The sequence below is a fragment of the Heterodontus francisci genome, chromosome 18 (assembly GCF_036365525.1).
Source record: "Heterodontus francisci isolate sHetFra1 chromosome 18, sHetFra1.hap1, whole genome shotgun sequence".
Lineage (NCBI taxonomy): Eukaryota > Metazoa > Chordata > Chondrichthyes > Heterodontiformes > Heterodontidae > Heterodontus > Heterodontus francisci.
Window position 1 is genome coordinate 73,933,642 of NC_090388.1, and position 22,967 is coordinate 73,956,608.

The 22,967-nt window shown below is 44.3% G+C and overlaps 1 protein-coding gene across 3 annotated transcripts in view; it reads right to left on the reverse strand.

Annotated features, from left to right (window-relative positions):
- The window catches only part of LOC137379721 (contactin-1-like), a 934,724-nt gene that overhangs the window by 499,348 nt on the left and 412,409 nt on the right, over positions 1–22,967 (reverse strand). For all 3 annotated transcript variants that reach the window (XM_068050989.1, XM_068050987.1, XM_068050988.1), the window contains one exon: positions 18,517–18,612. In XM_068050989.1, the coding sequence (XP_067907090.1) occupies positions 18,517–18,612 (96 nt within the window). The remainder of the gene's footprint in view (positions 1–18,516; positions 18,613–22,967) is intronic.

Here is a 22,967-nt window from a genome sequence, read left to right on the forward strand (position 1 = left end):
GACACTGGGGAGAACTCTCCTGCTCTTCTTCCAAATAACACTGTGGGATCTTTCATGTCCACCTGAGAGAACAGAAGGGGCCTCAGTCATCTCATCCAAAGGACGGCACCTCCGACTTGTAGCACTCCCTGAGTGCTGCACTGGAGTCTCAGCATAGATTGTGTACTCAAGTTGCTGGAGTGGAACTTAAAACCTTCTGATTCAGAGGTGTGAGTGCCATGGCTGACATTTTACAATGTCAGTGGCATCTCTTAACCAGAGGTCTTAATTCCAATTACTGTAATCCCAGTCTAAGAGAAGTACCCACTTGTAGTGTCAGCTGTGGCTCAGTTGTGCACAAATTGGCTGCCACATTTCCTACATTACAACAGTAACTACACTTCAAAAGTACTTCACTGGCTGTGAAGGGCTTTTGGGCATCTTGAAGGCGTGAAAAGCACTACATAAATTCAAGTCATTTTTTTACACGTGTGCAGTAGTTTCATTTACAAGGATTGAAATCCTCATGCCTCCTGAGTGAATGCCAATTTATGGCTTGTGCTGAGAGTCTCGATACAATCATGAAAGAAGAAAAGTAATCCCACTTCTGTGCCCCAACTTGTGAGGCCCCAATTCAGACAAAGTTCTAAGGGGCAAAATGACAATATTCTAACTCACTTCTCAATAGAGCCCCATTTAGATGCTTAATAAGAACAGTAAATACTGAGAAACTGTGGTAAGTCAACCAACATCTGGAAAAGTCTAAGCTTACAAAGCATTAAGGTAGATAATTCCCCAGGGCCTGATGGGATCTACCCTAGAATACTGAGGGAGGCAAGGGAAGAAATTGCTGGGGCCTTGACAGAAATCTTTGCATCCTCATTGGCGACAGGTGAGGTCCCAGAGGACTGGAGAATAGCCAATTTTGTGCCTTTGTTTAAGAAGGGTGGCGAGGATAATCCAGGAAATTATAGGCGGGTGAGCCTTACGTCAGTGGTAGGGAAACTATTAGAGAGGATTCTTCGGGACAGGATTTACTCCCATTTGGAAACAAACGAACTTATTAGCGAGAGACAGCATGGTTTTGTGAAGGGGAGGTCATGTCTTACTAATTTGATTGAGTTTTTTGAGGAAGTGACGAAGATGATTGATGAGGGAAGGGCAGTGGATGTTATCTATATGGACTTTAGTAAAGCCTTTGACAAGGTCCCGCATGGCAGACTGGTACAAAAGGTGAAGTCACATGGGATCAGAGGTGAGCTGGCAAGATTGATACAGAACTGGCTCGGTCATAGAAGACAGAGGGTAGCAGTGGATGGGTGTTTTTCTGAATGGAGGGATGTCACTAGTGGTGTTCCGCAGGGATCAGTGCTGGGACCTTTGCTGTTTGTAGTATATATAAATGATTTGGAGGAAAATGTAGCTGGTCTGATTAGTAAGTTTGCGGACGACACAAAGATTGGTGGAGTTGCGGATAGTGATGAGGATTGTCAGAGGATACAGCAGGATATAGATCGGTTGGAGACTTGGGCGGAGAAATGGCAGATGGAGTTTAATCTGGACAAATGTGAGGTAATGCATTTTGGAAGGTCTAATGCAGGTGGGAAGTATACAGTAAATGGCAGAACCCTTAGGAGTATTGACAGGCAGAGAGATCTGGGCGTACAGGTCCACAGGTCACTGAAAGTGCCAACGCAGGTGGATAAGATAGTCAAGAAGGCATACGGCATGCTTGCCTTCATCGGTCGGAGCATAGAGTATAAAAATTGGCAAGTCATGCTGCAGCTGTACAGAACCTTAGTTAGGCCACACTTAGAATATTGCGTGCAATTCTGGTCGCCACACTACCAGAAGGACGTGGAGGCTTTGGAGAGGGTACAGAGGAGGTTTACCAGGATGTTGCCTGGTCTGGAGGGCATTAGCTATGAGGAGAGGTTGGAAAAACTCAGATTGTTTTCACTGGAACGACGGAGGTGGAGGGACGACATGATAGAGGTTTACAAAGTTATGAGCGGCATGGACAGAGTGGATAGTCAGAAGCTTTTTCCCAGGGTGGAAGAGTCAGTTACTAGGGGACATAGGTTTAAGGTGCGAGGGGCAAAGTTTAGAGGGGATGTGCGAGGCAAGTTCTTTACACAGAGGATGGTGAGTGCCTGGAACTTGCTGCCAGGGGAGGTGGTGGAAGCAGATACGATAGCGACGTTTAAGAGACGTCTTGACAAATACATGAATAGGAAGGGAATCGAGGGATATGGGCCCCGGAAGTGCAGAAGGTGTTAGTTTAGGCAGGCATCAAGATCGGCGCAGGCTTGGAGGGCCGAATGGCCTGTTCCTGTGCTGTACTGTTCTTTGCTCTTTGTTCTTTGTTCTTACGCTCCAGAAATGTCCCAGCTGAAATGTTAACTGACTGTCTGTCTCAGCAGAGTTTACCTTTGTTTCCTGCCCTCGGTCTAGGCCAGGGATTGTCAGAGGGAGGTGAATGCTCAAATGGGACAGACTGGGACAGGAAAAATATCATTCAGCCTGTCGGCAGGGGTACACGCTCCACAGAACAGGGGCTAACAGTCAAAATTAGGAAAACTCCATTTTAATTGTGAAGTATCACAAACATTCAAACAACATTCAGTTTCATTTACTTTCACTATTTATACGCTAATGTATTTTTATGTGCTCTGCAAAACCAAATGAAGGAAGAATGAGCCTGAAGTGGATTAATTTATTCTTTGCCCACATTGCTCAGAGGAGTTAAAACTGCTTATATTCAGATAGTGGCTTAAACTGTAAAAATACATTGCTAATCCACCATAAAATACATACAACTATAATATATTAAAAGCATTGCAAATAGTGCACACTTCCTGTCACATTTCAACTGTCACATTCCAGTGTATCCTGTGAGGCACCAGGAGCTGTAATATATGAAAGTCACGTGGATAGTATGCAGCTCCTGTGAGTGCCACACTTACTTCACATAACTTTCCCCATTGCAATTGTTGATCAACAATCGTGAGCAATATCAAAGACATGTCTGCTAGTACTGTAAATATACACCTGAGAATAGCAGGAAAAAAAAATTTATATTTGCTTTCCCACCAACTCCTTTAAAACCCAAAATTTTAGGTTGGTGGAACATTTTAAAATTTAGGAATCCTGGTCCTAATCAGGTCAGCAGGATAGGACTGAAATTCACCCACTGGAACCAGGGCAGCGGAAAGTACCTGCATTGGGTATTGGATGTACTCCACGTTGAGAGGAGCTTGCCATCGACTGTCTGTGTCATCTCGGCTTATTCATGTAAATTGGGATTATTTCAGAGTTCTCTGTTGGAGAGGGACAATGCTGTCCAGTTTTCTGAATTCTATTCTAATTTCAAATTACACAAATTATTGCTTAATGGGCTTCATGAAGAAAATTAGGGAGTGTCCTACATTAAGGCTAAGTATCAGAATCCTGAGTGTACAGAACAATAAAGATATGGCTGGTAACTCTGATAGAGAATCTAGGTTCAGTCAAATCAGAAGCAACTACTTGAGGAAGCCTCTCGGGGGAAACATCTCATTAAGCGAAGGAATAAACAGTCGAAAGTGGCAAAGACAACACCCAGTGTGACAAAGATCTCGGGATACCTAATTGTGCCCTCCTCATGAGGCATGTGGGCATACCCCCTATAGAGAGGTCAGTGGTGTTTCATGGACAGGGAGGGAGTGATGCTGAATGTTTATTTGTTATCATGGATAGGAAGCAACAGCTATAAGGAAAAGGAGGAAAGTGCACACGCTAATCCAGCCAGAATATGGACAAGAGACCTCTGTGAAGAACTGTTCATAGAGGTGAGTTGGAGTTTAGAAAGGACAAAGGAGTAGATCTCAGCTTTATTTGATAGTGTAAGACAGGTGATATTGAACTGTCCCACTTGCTGTCTCACTGATCACCTGTTAATCATTTGTGGTCAGTCCCAATTCTGGGTGCTTGGTATGTTGCAGCAACATTAATACCTCACCTATGTCCAAGCAGGTTTCATATTCTCTGACCCTCTGCTGAAAATTTAATCTGTTGGGATCTGCATTTATAGGATGTTGGGATTTTTTCCAGTCACACGCACTTGGACATTTCAAGCAGATTTGATAAAATATTGACAGTCGTGCACATCAAGTATTATTCTTGAATCCACAGGTATTGTCAGAGATGGTTCCAGACATTCCAGAGCCCAGATTGTTTCCCATGCAGTGACTGTTAACAGCCACAAGGTGGTGAGAGATAGGCATTGCACCAAAAACATTTCACATTGATGCAACCAACGTTAAAAAAATGTAAGGACCGTTAAAAGCCTTGAGGGAGTTAGCGTAAGACTGCTCAATTCCACTTCCAGTCGTTTCAATGGAGGTGTCGGCATCTTGGCAGCTGCTTTTCCATATCTTGTAAATAAGTGTTTGTTTGAAATGCAGCTTCCAATCTCTCATTCATTGACAGAACCAGAGAGCTTAAACAGGACAGTTCCACTCAATCACTTGGTTAAACTGAACTTATCCAGAATCCAAGGATAAGAGGGTAGAAGAGTCCACAGAACTATGGCCTCTGATGTTTGGCAAGCTCTGGGTAAATCCCAGCCTTTTGTTACAGGTCTGTTGGTCAGGGAAGATAATCTGATACCAGAAGGGAAGAGAGAGAGTTATTCTCTACAAGGAGACTGAAGATAGAGGACATCAATTGAAACATATGACCTCATTCACAAGCACAGAAAGAATGATCTCAGTTGGTTGGGTGCCAGAGATTCAATGCTTGATTGCCAGCAGACTTCATGCAGCCTTTCATCTTTAAAAAATTGAGTGTCATCCCTTAGGACTTGGCAGAATACAAGAATCTGTAGGAACAGAGCAGTGGTGTCACACTGTTGCTATTTCTCCTTGACCTCCACAACTAATCTCTCTCTCGTTCTCATTCCTCTCCCTCTCTATTCCCCTCTCACACAATCAGATAAGCTGATTCCTTCCCATTCAAGAATATCTTCATGTACTCAATGCAGCCCAGAATGCTACGCACTGGTATTCAAGCATGCGTTTTAAATAAGCATTTATTGCATATTTTAGTTTGTCTCTTTTCATTTTCTTCACGGATCCTCCCATCATGTTCTTTAGCTGAGATGCCAAACAGACATTTTGTCCCATTGTAGCACAGCACAAGCCGAAGTGGAATAAACATGTTTTAATAGATTCAATGAATAGGCAACTAAGCAACCCACATGCACTGGGGTCGCACACTAGGTTAGCAGAGTGCAGGCCCAATTTTAACTGCGGACCACCAGTTTTGAATGGGTGAGCAAAGATGCAAGTTAGAAACACACTTGCAGCACCAGAAATGCCACTGGCCAACCTCTCACATGTTCTGAGTGGGAAGTGATGAAAAAATCATGTTGACACCAGGCAGCTGGCTGGATTGGCTGTTGGGGCCATCCCGCAGGGTCTCACAATAGAGATGGAGGGTGGGGCGGATGTTGCAATTCACTCTAGTGCAGGCTTAAACTTTTCTTGTCAGACATAGACAAGCACTCCTTCTCCTCCAGGCCATCCTTGAGACCCGACAAGGAAAGTTTAAAAAAAACTTACCTGTTCGAACTTCTTCTGGCTTTGATGCTATTCCCTGCCAACTGCAGAACCCCACTCAGGCTGCTGAGTTAAAATGGCAATTGGATCCCAATGATGTCATCATGACCTGACGTACATGTGTCAAACAGACTCCTGCCATCTTTGGGTGTGTGTTCCTGCCTCCTGCTTTGACGAACAGGTTAAAATTGAGAATGGTCAGCTCAAGGGCTATTTCAAATGCCCCCATGCCCTGGTAGCATGAAAAGTGAGAGAGAGTAGGAGACATTTTTAATACAGAAGATTGTTGAAACATGGAAACATTTTTTGAAGCGTGGAGAACAAGACCAGTGGCTGAGAGCAGCAGGGATAAAATGAGTGGAGAGCCGGGAACACAGCAACAGCAGGACCAAGTGACAGTGAAGGAACGGCGATATATTTCCAAGTTGGGGCGATGTGGGACTTGGAGGGGAACTTGCAGGTGGTGGTGTTCCCATGCATTTGCTTCCCTAGTCCTTCTGGGTAGTAGAGATCACGGGTTTGGAAGGTGCTGTCTAAGGAGCCTTGGCGAGTGCTGCAGTACGTCTTGTAAATGGTACACACTGCTGCCACTGTGCGTCGGTGGTGGAGGGAGTGAATGTTGAAGGTTGTGGATGGGGTGCCAATCAAGCTGGCTGCTTTGTCCTGAATGGTGTCGAGCTTCTTGAGTGTTGTTGGAGCTGCACCCATCCAGGCAAGTGGAAAGTATTCCATCACACTCCTGACTTGTGCCTTGTAAACGGTGGACAGGCTTTGAGGAGTCAGGAGGTGAGTTACTCGCCACAGAATTCTAAGCCTCTGACTTGCACTTGTAGCTATAGTATTTATATGGCTGGTCCAGTTCAGTTGCTGGACAATGGCGACCCCGAGGATGTTGATAGTGGGGGATTCAGCGATTGTAATGCTATCGAATGTCAATGGGAGATGGTTAGATTCTTTTTTGTTGGAATTGGTCATTGTCTGGCACTTGTGTGGCGTGAAGGTAACTTGCCACTTATCAGCCCAAGCCTGAATGTTGTCCAGGTTTTGCTGCATATGGACACGGACTGCTTCAGTATCTGAGGAGACGCGAAAGATGCTGAACATTGTGCAATCATCAGTTAACATCCCCACCTCTGACCTAATGATGGAGGGAAGGTCACTAATGAAGCAGCTGAAGTTGGTTGGGCCTAGGACACTACCCTGAGGAACTCCTGCACGATGTCTTGGGGCTGAGATGATTGGCCTCCAACTTTGTGCTAGGTATGATGCTAGCCAGTGGACGTTTTTCCCATGATTCCCATTGATTTCAATTTTGCATGGGCTCTATATATCTATGTCTAACTAAAGCAGTTAAGGATTGTATTAGATTAAGAGGATAGGCTTATAATGTTGCCAAGAACACTCGTAAGCCTGAAGATTGGGAGGGTTTTAGAAGACTGCAAAGGATGACCAAGAAACTGATACAGAGAAAAAATAGAATGCAAGAGTAAACTAGCAAGAAATATAAAAACAGATTGTCAGAGCTTTTACAAGTGTGTAAAAAGGAAGAGAGTCGCAAAAGTAAACCTGGATCCCTTAAAGGTTGAGAGAGGAGAAATTATAATGGGGAATAAAGAAATGTCAGACGTTAAACAAATATTTTCTATCTGTTTTCACAGTAGAAGAAACAAAACATAGACCAGAAACAGTGGTAAATCAAGGGTCTAATGAGAGTGAAGAACTTGAAGTAAGTCATATTAGTAAAGAAAAAGTAATGGAGAAATTAATGGGACATGTTCCCTGGGCCTGATGGCCTCCATGCGAGGATTTTAAACGAGGTGGATGCAGAGATAATGGATGCATTTGTTTTGATCTTCCAGAATTCCCTAGATTCTGGGATGTTCCCTGTGGATTGGAAGGCAGCAAATGGAACTTCACTATTCAAGAAATGAGGGAGAGAGAAAACAGGGAGCTGTTGGCCATTTAGCCTGGCATCTGTTGTGAAAATGCTGGAACCCATTATTAAAGAAGTGGTAACAGGACACTTAGAAAATCATAATATGATTAGATAGAGTCAGCATGGTATTATGAAAGGAAAATTGTGTTTGACAAATCGATTAGTCTTTTCGGTATGTAAATAGCTGTGTAGATAAAGGGGAACCAGAGGATGTGGTACTTTTGGGTTTTCAAAAGGCATTTGATAAGATGCCACATGAAAGGTTAGAGTCATAGAGAGATACAGCACTGAAACAGGCCCTTCAGCCCACCGAGTCGGTGCCAACCATCAACCACCCATTTATACTAATCCTACATTAATCCCATATTCCCTACCACATCCCCACAATTCTCCTATAACCTACCTACACTAGGGGCAATTTACAATGACCAATTTACCTATCAACCTGCAAGTCATTGGCTGTGGGAGAAAACCGGAGCACCTGGCAGAAACCCACGCGGTCACAGGGAGAACTTGCAAACTCCACACAGGCAGTACCCAGAACCAAACCTGGGTCGCTGGAGCTGTGAGGCTGTGGTGCTAACCACTGCGCCATTGTGCCACACACATCATAAGGTCTCATGGGGTCGGAGTAACATATTAGCATGAATGGGCGATTGGCTAAAGGACAGAAAACAGAGAGTAGGGTATTTGCAGGTTGAAAGGCTGTTAATAGTGGGGTGGCGCAAGCATCAGTATTGGGGCTTCAGTTATTTACAATCTATATTAATGACTTAGATGAGCGGAACAAGTGTAATGTATCCAAGTTTGCTGATGATACAACGCTAGGCGCGAAAGTAAGCTATAAGGAGGACACAAGGGCCGGAATTTAACATTGGGCAGGAGGCCCTGCCCACCAGCTGAAAGGTCAGTGACGAGCTCACCTCCGCTGTCCCTGGGAAGCCACGCTGGGATTTTTCGCTCCCCAGGCCTTTAATTGGCCTTGGGCGGGACTTCCACCTCCTTGAGACAGGAGGTCCCGCCTAATGGAGCTGCTGGCCAATCAGCGAGCCGGCAGCTCTTAGTCCCAGCAGCGCCACCGGACACAGTGGCCATTGCTGGGACTGCAACCAGTTTCAGCAGAAAGAGGAAGGACGATCCCAGAAAGGAGGTCAGTTTTTGGGGCCTCGCTGGGGACAATTAGCCAGGCCCTGGTGAGGTAAGAAGGGTCAGTTAAAGGGGGGGGGGGGAGGGGGGAAGTGTGTGTTGGGGGCAGTTGGGGCTTTGGGGGCAGCCCTCCGTGGGGCACACGGTGTCCAATCAGGAGGGCACCCCCCACCCCATCAGCCCGCAAGAAGGCTGCCAGGTACTACTTGGCGATGTTCTTGGGGCCTGTGCCGCCCACTCGCCGCAGGTAAAATACCAGCGGCGGCAGGAGGCAGCCCTTGACTGCCAGTTAATTGGCCACTTAAGGGACCTGATTGGCCTGGGGCGGGTGGGTCATTTCTCGCTACCACTGCTCAGCGTAAAATTGCAGCGGAGGTGGGACGGTGTCAGCAACAGCAGCCCCTGCCTCACACTCAATTTGTCAGCACCCCCACGCCCCCCCCACCCCCTACCAACCACCAGGCTGCTTGTTGGAGGGACCGTAAAATTCTAGCCATGGAGTCTGAGTAGGGATATAGGCAGGTTAAGTGAATGCGCAAGAAGGTGGCAGATGGAGTATAATACGGGAAGGTGTCAATTATTCATTTTGGTAGGTACAATAGAGAAACAAAACATTTTTTAAATGGTGAGAAGTTATTAAATGGTGAAAAAATAATAAAATGCTAGTGTTCAGAGGGATTCGGGTGTCTTTATACACAAAACATAGCAAGTTAACATAAGCAATAAGGAATGTAAATTGTAACGTAAATGTTGGCCTTTAGTTACAGAATTTTATGGTCCACCCAACAAGCAGCCTGGTGTTTTTTTGTGCTGGAGGCGGGGCTCCCAGTGCCAGGCCAAAAAGGCGAGGGAACCCCACCTCTGTCTTTTCTTCCCCCCACCCACAAAGCGATCTTCCAGACTTTTTTGTCAGTGTTTTAGGAGGGGAGATCCCTGTCCCTTTCAAGACTTTAAAAGGATGGGAATCAGAGGGCCAGCAGCTCAGCTGTCCTACTGGGAGCGGAGGCCACTGCCTGAACTGCAGAGGCCTTGGACCCAGGCCCAGGTAGGTGCCAGGAAGGTGAGGCGGGGATGCCAGGGCCAGTCTGGAAGACCCCGGTGGGGCGGGCAGGGGGTGGCGTTCAGTCCAGGGGGAGGAGGGTCCCGGGGGTGGGGGGGGGCAGGGTGAATTGGTTCCTGGTGGGGGCCCTCCATGGGCCACAAAGGAGGGAGACAACACCACCACCCCCACCACCTGAAGCCCACAGTGAGGGTGCCTCATTTTACAAGGTGTCCTCCCCACGCAGCAGAGGCACCACATCCCCAACCCCTGCCGCTGATCCCAGCAGCAGCAGGAAGAGGCCCGTGATTGGCTGTTAATAAGCCACTTAAGGGCTTCAATTTGCCTCTGGGCAGGGAGGCCAGTGTCAGCCTGTCCTGCCCCCGGGAAGATCACTGGGCGACGGGGAGGCGATGGGTCCTCCACCTCCCCTGCCGCCTGCCGCAATTCTCCGTACCCTCCTGTCTTGAGTGGGGGGGGGGGGGGGAGGGGGGGAGGGGTTGGGTCAAAATCCCGGCCTGTTTGTGTGTAAGTTGTCTGTTTTTCAGATGAGGCATTACACCGAAGCCCAGTATGCCGTCTCAGGTGGATGTAAAAGATCCCATGGTACTATGTGAGAGAAGAGTAGGAGAGTTCTCCCCAGTGTCTTGGCCAATATTTATCCCTCAATCAACATCACAAAAACAAATTATCTGGTCATTATCACACTGCTGTTTGTGGGAGCTTGCTATGTGCAAACTGGCTGCAGCATTTCCTACAATACAACAGTGAATACACTTCAAAAACTACTTCATTGGCTACTTTGGGACATCTGGTGGTTGTGATTTGATTTTTTTTGAGATATGAGGGCAAAGTAGAAGGGAGAAACTGTTCCCATTGGCGGTAGGGTCGAGAACCACAGGACACAGATTTAAGGTGATTGGCAAAAGAATCAAAGGCGACAAGTGAAAAAACTTTTTTTTTTTACGCAGTGAGTGGTTAGGATCTGGAATGCACTGCCTGAGAGTGTGGTGGAGGCAGATTCAATCATGACTTTCAAAAGGGAATTGGATAATTACCTGAAGAGAAAAAAATTTGCAGGGCTGCGGGGAAAAGACGGGGGGAGGGGGGGATTGGACTAGCTGAGTTGCTCTGGCAAACAGCTGGCATGGATATGAATGGCTGAATGACCTCCTTCTGTGCTGTAACCATTCTGTGATTCTATATAAATTCACGTCTTTCTCTTATTGCAAGGGACTGGAAGTCTTACTCCAATTGTACAGGGCTTTGGTGTACCTGGACACCTGGAGTACTGTGCACAGTTTTGGTCTCCATACCTAAGGAAGGATTACAGGGGTGCAACAAAGGTACACTAGACTGATTCCTGGGATGAGAGGATTGTCCTATGAAGAGAGGTTGAGTAGAACAGGCCTTTACCCTCTAGAATTTAGAAGAATGAGAGGTGATCTCATTGAACCATATAAGATTCTGAGAAGGCTTGACACGATAGATTCTGAGAGGCTGCTTTCCCTGGCTGAAAAGTCTAGAACTAGGGGGTATAGTCTCGGGATAAGGGTCAGCCATTCAAGACTTAGATAAGGAGAAATTTCTTCACTCAGAGGGTTGTGAATCTTTTTAATTCTCTATCCCAGAGAGCTGTGGCTGCTCAGTCATTAAATAGATTCAAGACTGAAATTGATAGATTTTTGAAATCTAAGGGATGCGGGGATCAGGTGAGAAAGAGTTGAAGATTATCCATGATCTTATTGAATGGCGGAGGAAGCTCGTGGGGCTCCACGGCTTATTCCAGCTCCTATTTCTTATGCTCTTAGGTTTTCCACCGGGAACAGCTGAGGCAAAGGCCAATGTATCTTTTAACGGAAAACTGGATGAATACTTGAAGCACAAGAAGATACAGAGGGATGAGGAGAGAATGGATAATTGATGACAGCTTAGATTGTTCTAAGAAAGGCCCGATGGGCAAAATGCCTTCTCTAGAGTTGTGAACTGTGCTGCTTCTAAGAGCAGGAGGCTGCCTAGACCTGAACACTAACAATTTGCTCTAGGAAATGGAAATGTGACACTGGAGCAGAGGCAAGCATTAGATTTTGGGCTTTCTGCCACACTTTGTTCTCATGTGTATGACAACTTGTCATACAAGAAGGTAGTTTTAGTCTATAGGAAAACAAGGCTGACATTCTCCGCATTGCGTTGTAGTTGGCTGGATGGAACTTCAGTTCTTCCCCTCCGAATCCACCACAACCCCAACCTATTTCGCTGGGCCAGAGTTCATCCTGTATGATGAACTCTAAGCTGTCATCCTCTATTGGTCTTCTGGCAGGATTCATGTTGCCAAGCATGTGAAGGGGAGAACATCACAGCCATTACAGCACTAAGGGAGCTGGCGAGAAACCTTCAAAGGGGCAGAAGGGCCGTAAAGATCAGAACCAATGTCCCACTGAAGGCCTTGGCTGAGACAAGAGGGTTCAGCAGTTAAATGTTTGTGGCCTGACTGGAGGGAGGCAAGAGGAGGCAAGTAGGAGATCCTATCTCTCTTTCTCTCTCTCCACAGGCAGAGGTCCAAGATGCTCCTGCCAGTGCCAGGAAATGGCAGCAAATTGGGACATGGGGAAATGGGAGAGAAATCCCTCCGGATATGGGCCCTGCTTCCCTAGCAGCCATCATTATCAATGGGCAGGGGAAGAGTGGCCAGCAGGATCCCTTATGAAGGCAAGGGAGTAGGAACATTTCTGTTGAGCCATGAGATAGCGGGAGACCTCAGAGCCTGAAATTTTTCCCACATTCTGTACCATGACTGGGAAAACGACAGAGAAAAATGCCAGCCTGTGTCTCACATGACCCAACACCATCATCCTCAATCGCTCACCTGCATTCACAAAATATTGCTCACTGGAAAGTACATGGGGATGCCCACCATTTTCTCCTGTCCTATTTGAAAGGGAGAAAACAGTAAGATGTCCGATCAAAAGGTAAAGGTTCGAAGTATTTGGTCTGGGTTATTTGAGGGTTAATTGATCCACAGGAGTAGGAAGACACAGGAAGATGCTGAAACAGCACAATACTTTGGAAAAAAACAAAACTAGAATCCTCTTTTTTGAATAACCTTCTTCATCTGACCAGCAGAAATTCTTGGCCGACTTTCACAATAAGATGTTCTGTATAGATGATGCAAATTCCAAATGAGCCACTGAATTCAGAGAAACCGAAATCAAAGATAAAATACTAAAGTTATATGTCATTGGCCATCTTTCAGCATAGAACTGTTGTCTTTGAAGCAAACAAGCACACCAAATGTTTATTGGATATGACATCTGGCCATGTGAGACATTAATGTTTGGATATTGCTGCATCCTGCATAACTATAATTGATTTCCCAACAGCTCAACTGTTTGTGCAGCTCGAAATACTTTAAGAAAACAAAGGAAACCCATTTGAGAGGGACATTTCCCATTGAATACAATGAACGGGTCATTGTAACGTGGAGCCAGTTTTGTGTCCTGATCACCAAGTATCACCTTTGCCACAGGATAATGGGATCCTCACATCAACATCCCCAGACAGACAACAGCCTGAAGCCTTTAATAAATGACATGCATCCTTAGCATTTGATAATCTGTTTGTCCCACATCGAGTACTGGATAAATAGAGAATTTCTACACTTAAATACTGGGAAGACCAAAGTCACAGCCTTCAGTTCCAGCAAGCTCCATTCGCTAGTCACCAACTCCACCCCTCTCCATGGCAACTGTTTGAGGCTGAACCAGACAGTTCACAGCCTTAGTTTGAGATGTGTTTCCCACCACATATCTGCGCCATTATTAAGACCGCCTATTTCCATCATCTTGTCACACGACTCCGCCTCTGCCTCAGCTCATCAGCTGCTGAAACTCTCATCTGTGCCTCTGTTACCTCCAGACATGATTATTTCAAAGCACTCGTGGCTGGACTCCCACGTTCTACCCTCTGTAAACTTCCCAAAACTCTGCTGTCCGTGCCTTAACTCATACCAGTTCTCCTTCACCCGTCACCTTTGTGCTTGCTGACCTACACTAGCACACAGTTAAGCAAAGCCTCGATTTTAAAATTCTCATCCTTGTTTTTAAATCTCTCCATGGCCTCACCCCTCCCTATCTCTATAATCTCCTCCAGCCCCAAAACCCTCAGAGATATCTGCACTCCTCTAATTCTGGCCTCTTGAGCATCCCTGATTTTAATTCACCGTTGGCGGCTGTGTCTTCAGTTGCCTAGTCCCTAAGCTCTGGAATTCCCTCTCTAAAACTCTCCGCCTCTCTACCTTTCTTTTCACCTTTAAGACAGTCCTTAAAGCCCAGCTTTCTGACCAAGCTTTTGGTCATCTGCCCTAATATCTCCTTATGTGGCTCAGTGTCAAATTTTGCTTTGTGGGACTCCTGTGAAGTGCCTTGGGATGTTTTATTATGTTGAAGGTGCTATATAAATACAAAATGTTGTTGTTGCATAACACACCATCCTTGGCTTTATATAAAGAAGCACAGAGTAGAAAATAAACCAAGTTACACGAAACTTTCATAAATCACAAGTTAGACTTCAGTTGGAGTATTCTGTACACCACCTTTTAGGAAAGACATCAAGGCCATGGAGAAGGTGTAGAGGAGATTTATCATAATTGTGCCAGTATTGAAAGATTTCAGTTATGTGGAGAGACCAGAGAAGCTGGGATTGTTCTCCTTAGCACAGAGAAGTTTAAGGGGAAATTTAATCGAGGTGTTCAAGATCATGAGGGGTTTTGATGGAGTAAATAAAGTGAAGCTGCTTCCAATGGCAGGTGGGTCGGTAACCAAAGGACACAGATTAAATATGATAAGCGAAAGAACCAGAGGGAAGATAAGGAGCAAGTTGTTATGATCTGGAATTCACTGCCCAAAAGGCTGGTGGAAGCAGATTCAACAGCAGCTTTCAAATAGGTAGTGGTTATATACTTGAAAAGGAAAAACTTGCAGGGCTATGGGGAAAGAGCAAGGGAATGGGATTAATGGATAGTTCTTTCAAAGAGCTGGCCACAGGCACAATGGGCTAAATGGCTTGATAATGTGCTGTAAGATTCTCTGATTCTTGCAGTGTTTCCCAGAATTAGGTGACAGATTCGATAACCCATATGATACCAGTCTTAAGGAAGATGCAGCAACCCAGGCAATGTTGAAAGAGGAGGTAATTCACTTGAAGGGTTTAAAATTGATAAAGAGAACGTATTAGATAGGCTGTCTGTACTTGAAGTGGATAAAACACCAGGACCAGATGAGATGCATCCAAGGATACTGAGGGAAGTGAAGGTGGAAATCGCAGAGGCACTGGCCATAATTTTTCAGTCTTCCTTAGACTCGAGGGTGCTGCCAGAGGACTGGAGAATTGTTCAAAAAGGGGTATAAAGATAAGCCCATCAACTACAGGCCAGTCAGTTTAACTTCGGTGGTGGAAAATCTTTAAAAAAAATAATTTGGGACAAAATTAATAGTCATATGGACAAATGCAGGTTAATTAAGGAAAGCCAGCATAGATTTCTTAAGGGAAAATCATGTTTAACTAACTTGCTGGAGTTTCTTGAGGAGGTAGCAGAGAGGGTTGATGAGGGCAATGCTGTTGATGTGATGTATATGGACTTTCAAAAGGTATTTGATACAGTGCCACACAACAGACTTGTGAGCAAGGTTATAGCTCATGGAATAAAAGGGACGGTAGCAACATGGATACGGTCATGCAGACACCCCACCTGCCACGAATGAGGCATATTAATTTTGTCATATAAACTTTAACGATTTTAAACTGTTGTTGGAGTGAAGTAATTACTTATTTGAAGATCACCAGACACTGGGCTGGAAGGACATTTGCATACTAAGAGACGCTGCTTGTGGAGACAAAGGACTATTGCCTGCTCCAATTAACCCAAATGGATTTTGATCACCAGACAGTGAAAGTGTAAGGAAGTACACTCCAGGCCCTGCTAAGATGAGACAATCCACAGAGCCAGGACTGGTTAAACCAGCTGGTCACATGACTATACTGTATTCTGTATTTATATTTTTATATATATATATATATATATATATTTATATTATACTGTATTTGCTGCTCACAATGTGGTCTCCTCTACATTGGGGAGACCAAGCGCAGACTGGGTGACCGTTGTGCGGAACACCTCCGCTCAGTCCGCAAGCAGGACCCTGAGCTTCCGGTTGCTTGCCATTTCAACACTCCCCCCTGCTCTCATGCTCACATCTCTGTCCTGGGATTGCTGCAGTGTTCCAGTGAACATCAACGCAAGCTCGAGGAACAGCATCTCATCTACCGATTAGGCACACTACAGCCTTCCGCACTGAACATTGAGTTCAATAATTTCAGAGCATGACAGCCCCCCATTTTACTTTCATTTTTAGTTGTTTTTTCCTTTCTTACATTTTTTTACAACCTTTTTTTGCATTTATTTCATTTCATCTTCGTTTGTTCAGTTTGCTTACCCACTGATTTTTTTCATGTTTGCACTTGCTGCTGTTCAATATTCAGTCTGTTAACACCTTTTCTGTACTAATGCTTTGTCTTTCAACGCACCGTTAACATATTGTTTGCCTTTGCTCCATGACCTTTTGGTCAGCTATGTGACCTTGTCCAATCTACACCTTCTCCTTTGTTATCTCTTGCCCCACCCCCACCTCACTTGCTTATAACCTGTGACATTTTTAATATTTGTCACTTCCGAAGAAGGGTCACTGACCCGAAACATTAACTCCGCTTCTCTTTCCACAGATGCTGCCAGACCTGCTGAGTGGTTCCAGCATTTCTTGTTTTTATTTTAGGTCACATGACTAACTGGCTGGTCCAGGTTTTTTTGAACTAGCCACAGGATAGTTTGAATTCAGAAGGCAGTGTGAAACTGAGGCTGCAACAAGGAAGGATCCCTCTCTCTTGTGTTCTCCCAAGCCACCGGACCCACGGAAGACACGTCTACCTCAAGAGAGAAAAGATTCCTACATCAGAACAAGTTGAAGTGTGAACTGGGCGCCAACGAATTGCAAGACTTACCGGCAACCAAAAACTCCACATTGAACTTAAAGGACTGTAACTACCAGATATTGCCTCAAACTTTTCCCCTTTATTCCTTCTACTTTTTCTGTTTCTATCTGCGTGTGTGTTTATCGCATTTGAATGCTGGCGTGGTCACGTTGTATATTCGTAGTCGTTAACTGGATTAGAGTTTAAGATTAAGAAACTTCTACCTTTCTTGTTTTAATCTAAGGAAACCGGTTTGATTTATTTGCCTTACAATTGGAGCAGTGAACAAGGATTCACTAAGGGGGAGCTAAAAACACGGTGTTTTAAAATTTAACCCTGTTATGGTTAAACCAGGCAAAGGCTCAGAGAGAACCCCTGGACCCCTTCTCACCTGGTCGTAACAATACGGAATTAGCTCAGTGGGAGGAAACAAAGAGTAGAGGTTAATAGATGTTTTTCAGGCTGGAGAAGTTCCCCACAGGTCAATGTTGGAATCTGTGCTTTTCCTGATATATATTAATGACCTAGACCTTGGTGTACAGGGCACAATTTCAAAGTTTGCAAATGATACGAAACTTGAAAGCATTGTGAACTGTGAGGGGGATCATGTAGAACTCCAAAAAGACATAGATAAGTTGGTGGAATGGGCAGACAGGTGGCAGATGAGGTTCAATGCAGAGAAATGTGAAGTGATTCATTTTGGTAGGAAGAACATGGAGAGACAATACAAAATAAAGGGTACAATTCTAAAGTGGGTGCAGGAGCAGAGGGACCTGGGTGTATATGTGCAGGACAGGTTGAGAGCGTGATCAATAAAGCATAGAGTATCCTGGGCTTTATTAATAGGGGCATAGAGCACAAGAGCAAGCAAGTTATGTTGAACTTCTATAAGACACTAGTTCAGCCTCAGCAGGAGTATTGCGTCCAGTTCTGGGTGCTGCACTTTAGGAAAGATGTGAGGGCATTGGAGAGAGTAGAGAAAAGATTCACGAGAATGGTTCCAGAGATGAGGAACTTCAGTTATTAAGATAGATTGGAGAAGTTGGGACTGTTTTTCTGAGAGAAGGCTAAGAAGTGATTATTGATAGAAGCTATTCAAAATCATAAGGGGTCTGGACACAGTAGATAGAGAGAAACTGTTCCCACTCGTGAAAGGATCAAGAACAAGAGGGCACAGATTTAAAGTACTTGGTAAGAGAAGCAAAAGTGACATAACGAAAAACTTTTTCACGCAGTGTGGTTCAGGTCTGGTATGCACTGCCTGAGAGTGTGGTGGAGGCAGGTTCAATTGAAGCATTCAACAGGGAATTAGACTGTTATATGAAAAGGAAGAATGTGAAGGGTTACAGGGAGAAGGCAGGGGAATGGAACTGAGTGAATTGCTCTTTCAGAGAGCTGGTGCGGACACGATGGGCCAAATGGCCTCCTTCTGCACTGTAACGATTCTAAGATTCTGTGATTAGGAACATGGCTTTGTTGGGAAACAAGTGGAGGCACTGTTTTGAGGTGCATGCATCTTTTAGTTCAGAACTGTGGTCATTTCCTTATACGTCTATAACTACCCCAGTACCACATAATGCTAACATAAGGTTCAGAGAATACCCCAATCCACCCAACTGATAGTCTGCCAACACTGACTGCCAATACTCACAGCTGGAGAGCCACTTGGGATAAAGCACTGAAGGATGGCCTGTGCCCGTGAGCTATGCTCCAGGAAGAAGCCTTCGGAGGAATTCGGCAAGAAAAGGAATGCAAAACGGAAGTACAATGGCACAACAGGTGTGTGGAATTACCTGGGAAATGTGGAGGTGGAGCACAGAGAAGCATCGCACCAACTCCTAACCTCACTTCCACGGCTTGGCGTTCCTCATTCGGAAATCTCTCGAGATCTGGAGGAGAAAGATGGAAAAACTTCCTTTTTACAAATTCATTGTCATGAGTGGAATTTCAAAAAGTAAAGCGCTGATTTTTAACTGAGCAAACATGGAGACAGTGACGGGTTGGGATCGGATGCCCGGTTTACCCCCCCAACCCGCCCAATTTTCAACTCCACTGAAGTTAAAATTTCAGTTAAAATTGGGGCTTAATTCTCATGATTTAAAGTACTCCTTTTCACTGAATTTTCATTCATTATTAGTATTATAATAATGATAACCCAGTCAACTGATAGTGCTGCTTAAAGCAAAAAGTTCTTCTATTTGATTTCATGGAAACCTATTCTGCAACTTCAAGTATGGCCCTTAACAATAAGGCACATCTGAGTTCATCACAATAGTTTAGTGGTTGAGCGCCACAATTCTCGGGCACGAGACTCACAGATACAAGCAACAGCTGCCAACGAATCCTTAACACAAAAGTAGAGCACTAACTGAATTAATACCAGTAGGTCAACAGGAACTGCAAGTTTAAAAATGAAAATCGCACAAACCTTGTGAGGTTTGTTTTCTCAGTATGAAATGGGAGAATACTTAGAACAAAAATTACTACCCGAGATTTTGTTTCCTCTTAAAGAAAGGTAAGTACTGATGCACGTGGAATTAATCTTCCACTGGGTGGTGTTCCTATTAGTACAAACACGGGTTTTAATCATTACACATTTCAACAATTTGCACCAAGGTGTCCACCTAATGGCAGCTAAACCAACGGGTCAGTACAGCATTACAGTTAACAGTTTCACCTAATTCTTCTCAGAAATATTCTAAGACCCTCTAAACCCACCGATACTTCTTGAAATAACTGGGACCAAGTGCACTTTTAGTCATTGTAGCTAGGTGTGTAGGTGTAATGCATTCACTATGCAGTTAGATTGACTGGTGAACTTGTATTCATCCACAGTGTTTTATCTTTGCAAGGACACTGAAAGGATGGTGCTACATGGCATCCTTTAACTCCCACAGAAAATGCATGGCACTTTGTCTGATGAGCAGCAATCTTGTGACAGCGAGACAGGAACGAGCTGGAAATAAAATGGTGATCCAAATACTCTTCCCACCTCCCCTTGAGGGCGAGCAAGTGTTGGCTGGGCTGCCAGAAGGGGCGGCTGTGACCAGACCCTGTCATGTTTAAAACTTTGATGGCAAATACTACAATGGTAGGGATGGTGTCCTGGAAGGATGGGATCAAATGGGCTGAAGGGCTTTCTTCATCTAAACTTATCCTGTGAAGGCCTCAAATCATTCTGAAATACGATTCCATGGAGTCCCTCCAACACCTGCCGAAAGTGGCTTTTCTCCACATGTGAGTATCAGCAGGCTATTTGACTCTGGAGCCAAACCCAATCCTAGTCTCACCCAATGTTCATACAACTAATGCTAGCAGTGGTCACTGTATAGGTATGAAGATCGCAAGCCAAGCTCCCTCTTCCAGCCCAGTGGGACTGAATCCCATTACTGTGCATTGTCTACTGCCCTGACTGCGATCGGCTCAGGAAACTTATATCTCTGTTCGCGTGTGCTCACCTTCACCAAAGCTGAGATGGTGGAATTGACAGGTTACTGGGATTTTTAGAAAGGATCGCTTGAACTGAGGTTTGTTTAAATTGCTCTTTCCATCAACGCAAGGGAAAGAGAGATTGTGGGTTCGCTCAACTAGAGTTGAAGCACATCTCTGCTGCATCCCAGTCTGTTTGGTAGGGACTTTGTAAGCTGAATTGATTTGGAATCAAATTTCATGCACACTGCACAATCTACAGAGTAATGGATGGCTAGGGACACATTGCAGAAGCATGTACTGCCTTAGATTGGTTAGGAGCTCATAAACATTTATCGCAAGTCCCCTTCTCCCCTCCCCCCATAAACATATGACGAGATCTGAGGGATACGATTTATAACTCTCCAGTGAGCTGACCTGACAATTCCTGAGTGACAAATTACAAACCAGTTAGTGTCGAAATCACCAGTGGATATAAATTCTACCCCCGCAGCTTCGTTCTGTGCTCCTTATTTTACTGAGATGCCTGGTCAAAGGATCAAGGCTCACAGGGCAATGCATCAGCAAGATAAGAACGTGATCAGATGAGGTGACTCGCCTATGATGGATTAGCTAACGCCAGGCTTGGCTTTTAAAAGGCTGAAAATACATGAGGTAAGTGACTGCAACTAAAAAGGCAAAAGTTGAGTGTAAAGTTTAACAACTGACTAAAATAACGTAAATGTGAAACTGGTTTCGATGTGCAAGTATTATTATTTTATGTCACACAACGATACTTTTCCAAGTGATCAGCAGAGCCTTGAGCAACACATCTAGGAATAAATTCATCCTATGTGAAGTAGAAGCAGTAAACTATTAAGATGCTTCATCTCAGACTGGCTCAAAGACAGATCTACAACAAACAGTGAGTTTCTAACTAAAATCCAATTTGGTTTCAACTGATCATGGCTGCTTTAACACAGATTCAATGCCAACGAACTGGAATGATGTAAACAGAGTTAAAAGTCAGATTCATGTATGAATTCGGGAGAGATATGCTGTCATTAACTAGATAAAAGTGTGAAAAATAGACTTCAAATAGAAAATTAATGCACATAAGTGTATACGTTAATAAAAGGGTGAAGGGAGCATTAATGGAACACGGACATGTGCAATTAGAGGTGACCAGTTGGGTCCACTTCAACATTCACATAGAACCTGCAGGGTCATGGACTTCTTTCAATTTACAAAAGGTCTCAGTAGAAATATGATGAAAAAAAAGTATTCTATACATTCAAGTGAAAAGAAGCTTCTGTGCTTCCAACACTGTATCCAACTGTTGCTTAGAAACGCTCTTTAGACATCCACCAATTGAGCACACAGGTTATCAAAATGGAATCCTTGTATATTTCTGTATTATTTCATTTATAACCAAGTTACGTCTGTTGCTGTCAGATAACAGAAAATATTTCTGCAGAGATATGGCTCTATTTTGGTTAGGTTTTCTGATGCTGTCTTCTGGAGTTCTGGTCAGAGGCTATTCCCTAGGAGAATAGTGGGTTTGCAACACACTGGGTTTGAAAATCATTGCTACGCCCAGGAGTCTATTCCATGTATTGACCACTCTACATGAAGAACCTACTGGCACAAGAAACTCCTTTCACTACTTTAGACCATTTCCCCCCTTGTCCTACCATTATCGTTTAATTGGGAAGAACGCCCTGGATTTATCTGCAAGCTCCTGAGAGAAGTAAACAAATACACATAAAATGTCCGAAAACAACAGCTTCATCATTTCTCCCTGGCCTGAAGATAAATGTGGAAGGCTCCTGGATATCAATGAATTATCACAGCTTATGTTGCTGAAACCTGGCTGGTCACACACAGTAAAGAATTTCAGATAACTGATCATTGAACTCATTGATGCTCGTGAGGCCTAATTTAGTGCAAAAAAGATCTGTCACGTTGGACTACACAAGAGTGGGTAGTGAACTTCAAAGAAGTTCATTGTACATAAAGCAATCAGAGATGTATCTGAGCCATGTGATAAAATATTGTATCAATACAAGCTTTTCTTTTCCATTCCTTTCTAGAGACCTGGATCAGATCCCTTCTTAATCTTTAATTCTGCAAGCCCCTCCTCGTAACTAATTAATTTTAGGACACAAAATCATTTCAATTGCTCTTCCCTGACCCTCTCAAAATGGATGGGTGTGGTTATATTCTGTTTTTTTACCAGATGTATTATTTGGATTCGGTACCTTTCCCTTAAGTGAACTTTCCAGCCGCTATCTCCTCAATATCTAAGTAAAGAGCAAATAAGCAAAAGCAATTAACTGGAAGTGCAAGAGCAAGGTTCTCTTTTAGACCTCTACTTTTGTTGTATTTAGTATGCTGTCAGTCTGAAGCTCTGACTAGAAACCAATAGACAAATTTATTTCGGAACAGGTAATAAGCAGTACTTGTAGACTATCAATGAACAAAGATACTTGTCTGGCACTACCTTTCTCAACAGCTTCTCACTTCTTAGGTGGTGAAATGCAGCAACATCCAGTTTAGTGTCCTTGCTGGTTTCAGATGAACGACTGAGCTGAGCCCATGAACCAAACTGAAGTTCAGAATTGGAAGCTCCTGCCCACTGAGCTGCCCATCAGAAGAATCACTGGCCCGGTCACCCATACAGTCCTGTCCTCACTCCAGACACAGCTGTCAATCAAAATCACTAAGACGTTTGAAATTGAATGGGATTCATTATTCTATCCTAAATACTTGGAGTTTCCTGCTGGATCCATGTACACATCACAGTAGCCAAGAGAATTGGCATAGGCAGAACCAT